Source organism: Leucoraja erinacea, chromosome 11, assembly GCF_028641065.1.
Source record: "Leucoraja erinacea ecotype New England chromosome 11, Leri_hhj_1, whole genome shotgun sequence".
Classification (NCBI taxonomy): domain Eukaryota; kingdom Metazoa; phylum Chordata; class Chondrichthyes; order Rajiformes; family Rajidae; genus Leucoraja; species Leucoraja erinaceus.
This window is the reverse complement of record NC_073387.1, coordinates 45,948,189-45,953,529: the sequence shown is the minus strand read 5'-3', so window position 1 is coordinate 45,953,529 and position 5,341 is coordinate 45,948,189. Positions and strand designations below refer to the sequence as shown.

The 5,341-nt window shown below is 43.7% G+C and overlaps 1 protein-coding gene across 1 annotated transcript; it reads right to left on the bottom strand.

Annotated features, from left to right (window-relative positions):
• Nucleotides 1-228: 228 nt before the first annotated feature.
• On the bottom strand, nucleotides 229-1,483 carry LOC129701758 (heterogeneous nuclear ribonucleoprotein A1-like). The gene is given in 2 exon segments (XM_055643167.1): nucleotides 229-871; nucleotides 873-1,483. Coding segments are annotated over 2 exon segments (885 nt in total). The 5' UTR covers nucleotides 1,416-1,483; the 3' UTR covers nucleotides 229-529.
• Nucleotides 1,484-5,341: the final 3,858 nt, after the last annotated feature.

The window sequence follows — 5,341 nt, the reverse complement described above, 5'->3', positions numbered from 1 at the left end:
AACCACTTGTTTATGGTTTCCAATCAGATGTCTCAGTTCTACATTTTGAAATTTGAGCCATATCATCATGAACTGAAGTAAAAGTCAGAATTTGGTCTAAAATCAGAAATTCAGGTCCTGATAATGATGTTGTATTTCTTCCCATATTGGCTCGCTAACATCCCAGATGATTAAAAAAAAAAACTCACTCCCAATGAAAATTCAGTAATTCTTCAGGCTTACCAAGTAAACTGAATGTTTTTTTTATTGTGAAAAAAGTATACAATTATCCTTGATTAGTTTGAATACATTACGCAGCTTTACAGCTACTTCTGTGTACATATCAAATACGTCCCCTTTACACATTTTACACACAATTCACTTTTAGGTTCATAGCCATGTGTATGACCAAATACTTCCCCCTTACACATTGAATTCATGCTATGTTAAAAGCCATATCCACCCAAATCTCTGGTTCTGCTTCTACTACTAACACCATAATCTCCCCTGTAGGGTCCAGCAGAATACTTCTCCATACCGCCCCCACCTCTCATTGGGCCATAGTGGGACGGCTCAGGGGAGTAGCTTCCAAAGTTATCATAGGTATCGTCGAAATTATCGTTATTGTAACCTCTTTCGCCACCATAGGCCGGAAAGCCATAATCACGAATGCGATCACCGTAACTACCTCCTGAAAAGGAACGGTCACGCCGGGGATACCCCCCATCACCATAACCACCATAGAGGTCTCCTCGACCTCCTCTCTCATTGTAGTAGCCGCCGCCGCCGCCGCCGCCGCTTTGCGGCCCGTACCCGCCAGAATTGCCAAAATTGCCATCACTCCGACCGTTTCTTTGGGGAAAGCTGCCACCTCGACCGCGAGGTCTACTTCCGCTCTGCATCTCTTCCTTCGACAACCCCTTCTTGACTTCGCACCGGTAGCCATTAATCATGTGGTACTTCTGGATTACAGCTTTATCAACAGAATCGTGGTCATCGAAGTACACAAAGGCAAAGCCTCTCTTCTTGCCAGTGTCTCGGTCGCAGATCACATCCACTTTTTCAATCAACCCATAATCCGAGAAATAACTCTGCAGATCGTTCTCGTCGAGGTTTTCCTTTATGCCGCCAACGAAGATCTTCTTTACCTTCATGTTGAAGCCAGGCTTGTTCGAATCTTCTCTTGGCACAGCTCGCTTCAGGTCTACCGTGCGGCCATCTAAGACATGAGGCCTAGCAGCCATTGCAGCATCCGCCTCGCTCGGCGACGAATATGTGACAAAGCCGAAGCCTCGGGGGCGCCTGGTGATGGTGTCCTGGACTACGACACAGTCAGTTAGCTTGCCCCACTGCTCGAAGTGGCTCCGCAGGTTCCCTTCCACCGTTTCGAAGCTGAGCCCGCCAACAAATAGCTTACAGAGCTGTTCCCTCGCCATGTTGTACAGCCGCCTTCGCCACACACTGCAGGAGACTGACTGCCTGCCTAATGAGCTCTATATATAAGCGGCGGCGCGGGGGGCGGGGCAACGCCCGCTGTCCCCGCCGCTGATTGGCCGGCGGGCGGCTGCTAGGTAACCCCGGCCCCATTCTGCGCTGCAGTTCGCGAGCCCCATTGTCCTCAGCAGAAATAGGAGCCGCTCTCAGCACTAAAGAGTGCTCGCCTCAGTCTAACCATCTACTCGGGCTTCAATACCAGAGCGAGTACGACCATTTGAACCAAGATATACAGAAATTCGCAGATCTAAATAACTTTCTGCATTTTTTTTTTAATGTAGCAATCTGCTTTAAATTCACCGTTTCTACATTAGTGCAAACAAGAGATTGTCGATGCCAGAATCATTGCTAGGCCTTGATGACTGCCTGCCACTGATTAAGTGCAGAAGGAGGCCATTTGGCCCTTTGAGCCTGCACCGCCATTCATTGTGATCATGGCTAATCATCCACAATCAGTAAACGGTGCCTGCCTTCTCTAGCCTTTGATTCCACTAGCCCCTAGAGCTGTATCTAACTCTTAGTTTTACTCAGTTTTACTAGAAACTCAGCTTTAAGTTTCTGGGCACTCACATTTCAGAGGACCTCACATGGTCCACCAACACCACTCTGCTGGTCAAGAAAGCACAGCAACGACTGTTCTTCGTGAGGACATTAAAAAAGACTGGTCTGCCCCAACAGCTGCTGACAACCTTCTACCGCTGCACCACAGAGAGCATATTAACATATGGCATCTTTGTGTGGTATCTCAGCTGCACAGAGGCGGAGAGGAGAGCTCATCAGCGCGTCATCCACAGAGCGCAGAGGATTATTGGGACACAGCTACCAGCCTTGGAGGACAACTACCGCACACGGTGTCTCAGGAAGGCCGTCAGCATCCATAAAGACTCCTCACACCCTTGTAATGGACTGTTCGAACTACTTCCCTCCGGCAAACGTTACAAGGCCTTCTACGCCTGAACCTCCAGACTCAGGAACAGCTTCATTCCCAGAGCTATAGTGGCTCTGAACCGGCCCTGCTGAGTGCCCCCCCCCCCCCTCCCTCGGATGGTCCCTGGACTGTCTCCCTCAGATGTTTTGACTGTTTTACTGTTCTTTTTACAATCCATGTTCTCGGGATATCTAAATCCAAATTTTATTAGTTATTTATGTTATGACATTGGTTGGAGGCTGCATACCAAATCTCGTTGCGCTTATGTGCAATGACAATAAAATATATTATTATTATTATTATTTTAAATTAATCCAGTGAATTGGCCTCTACTGCCTTCTGTGGCTGAGAATTCCATAAATTCACAACCCTCTGGGTGAAAATGTTTGTTCTCATCTCAGTTTTAAATGGCCTCCCTTTTATTATTAGACTGTGGGCCCTGGTTCTGGACTTCCTCCATAATTAGGAACATTTTTCCAACACCTAGCTTGTCCAGTCGTTTTATAATTTGAGATGTTTCTATAAGATCCACTCTCATCCTAAAGTCCAGTGAATACAAGCCCACTCCTTACAATCTTTCTTCATATCACAATCCCGCCATCCCGGGGATTAACCTTGTGAACCTACGCAGCACTGCCTCCATAGCAAGGATGCCCTTCCTCAAATTAGGAGACCAAAACTGCACACAATACTCCAGATGTGGTCTCACCAGAGCCCTGTACAACTGCAGAAGGACCTCTACTCCAAAACTCAAATCCTCTCGTTATGAAGACCAACATGCCATTAGCTTTCTTCACTGCCTGCTGTACCTGCATGTATACTTTCAGAGTCTGGTGTACAAGGACACCCAGGTCTCATTCCACTTACCTTTTTCCTAATCTGACACGATTGAGATAATAATCTTCCTCCTTGCTCTTGCCACCAAAGTGGATAACCTCACATTAATCCACATTATACTGCATCTGCCCTCTCACTCAACCTGTCGATATCACCCTGCAACCTCCTAAGAATCCTCTTTGCAGTTCACACTGCCACCCAACTTTGTGTCATCTGCAAATTTGATAGTGTTACTTTTAATCCCATCTAAATCATTAATAAATATTGTAAATAATTGCGGCCCCAGCATCGAGCATTGCGGCACTCCACTTGCCACTGCCTGCCATTCTGACAGGGACCAGTTTATTCCTACTCTTTGTTTCCTGTCTGCCAACTAATTTGCTATCCATGTCAATGCCCTAGCCCCAATACCATGTGCTCTAATTTTGCCCACTAATCTTCTGTGTGGGACCTTAAAGGCTTTCTGAAAGTCCAGATACACTACATCCACTGGCTCTCGTTCATCCATTTTACTTGTCACATTCTCAAAAAAATTCCAGATTAGTCAAGCAGGATTTCCCCTTCATAAATTCATGCTGACTTTGACCAAACCTTTTACTGCTATCCAAATGCACCATTATTACTTCTTTAATAATTGACCAGCATCTTCCTCACCACTGATGTCAGGCTAACTAGTCTATAATTACCCGTTTCTCTAGCTCCCTTCTTGAAAAGTGGGATAACATTAGCTACCCTCCAATCCACAGGAACTGATCCTGAATCTATAGAACATTGGAAAATGATCATCAATGCGTCCACAATTATGCAGACTAAATTTGTAATGATAGTCAATAGCCTAAAGCATGCTATCAGCAGCTCAGAAATATGCATGGGTCAGCCCTAATGTGACTTTGGATAAACTTTTATACCTTTCCAAGTAGTTAGATTGCAAGTAATACAATTGATGTTAACATTATAAATCATGCATGTGTACATTAGAGGGGATCTTTACCATTGCTGCTTCCCAGACATGTATAATCTCTAATTGTCCTTATAATATAAATACTCTTCCCAAATTACTCTTCTCCACGTCACAACTTTGACATATTAAAAACTTGGTCAAACAGGATCTTGCATTCAAGAAGAATCCAAATTAACACAGACCTCAGGTTGGTTAGAGAAAGATTAAAACTCAAGCAGAGAAAAAACACTGGCAAAGGGCCATTTCATGTTGTAGCCTTAACTATGTAACTGAGCTTATCATTTTATGACACCCCGGAAGCATTTGTTGCTTAAGTTGTGAAGATCAGTCTGAAATAGTTATTTTCAAGGGAAGAAACTGAATTTATTATAAATGTGAGACAAGAAAGTTAAAAACAAAATCCAACTGATGTTTTATTTTCACTATCAACAGTAAAACAAACTTATCTTCTGCAGAAACATCAACAGTCCTTCAGTCCAAGTATGCCTTTATTTGAAGATTCATTGTTCAAACTAAAAAAAATATTTCACCTCACAGACCACAAGCATTCTTCCTGTTTAAAAAAAATGTCACTTTAGTTAAGAAATTGAAGCACAATGCAAGTTGCACCTATCAAAGTGTCAGATTAAGCTAGGATTTGATAAGGGAACTCAAGGTAAAGGAACCATCCGGATGTAGTGACCACAATATAACTTTTAATCTTCAATTTGAGAGGGAGAAGGTGATATCGGATGTGTCGATATTATCGCTGGGAGGAGCTGGCCAAAGTTGACTGGAAAGGGACCTTAACGGGGATGACAGTGGAACAATGGCATGAATTTCTGGGAATAATCCAGAAGATGCAAGATCTTTTCATTTCAAAGAGGAAGAATGATTCTCGGAGAAAGAGGCGACCATGGCTGACAAGGGAAGTCAAGGATAGTATAAAACTGAAAGAGAAGGTGTATAACATAGCAAAGAATAGTGGGAAGCATGAGGATTGGGTAAGTTTTAAAGACAGAGGGTAACTAAAAAGGCAATACGAGGATAAAAGGTGAAATATGAAGGTAAGCTAGCCAAAAATATAAAAGAGGATAGCAAGAGTTTCTTCAGTTATATAAAGAGTAAGAAAGAGGCAAGAGTGGACGTTGGATCGCTGGAGA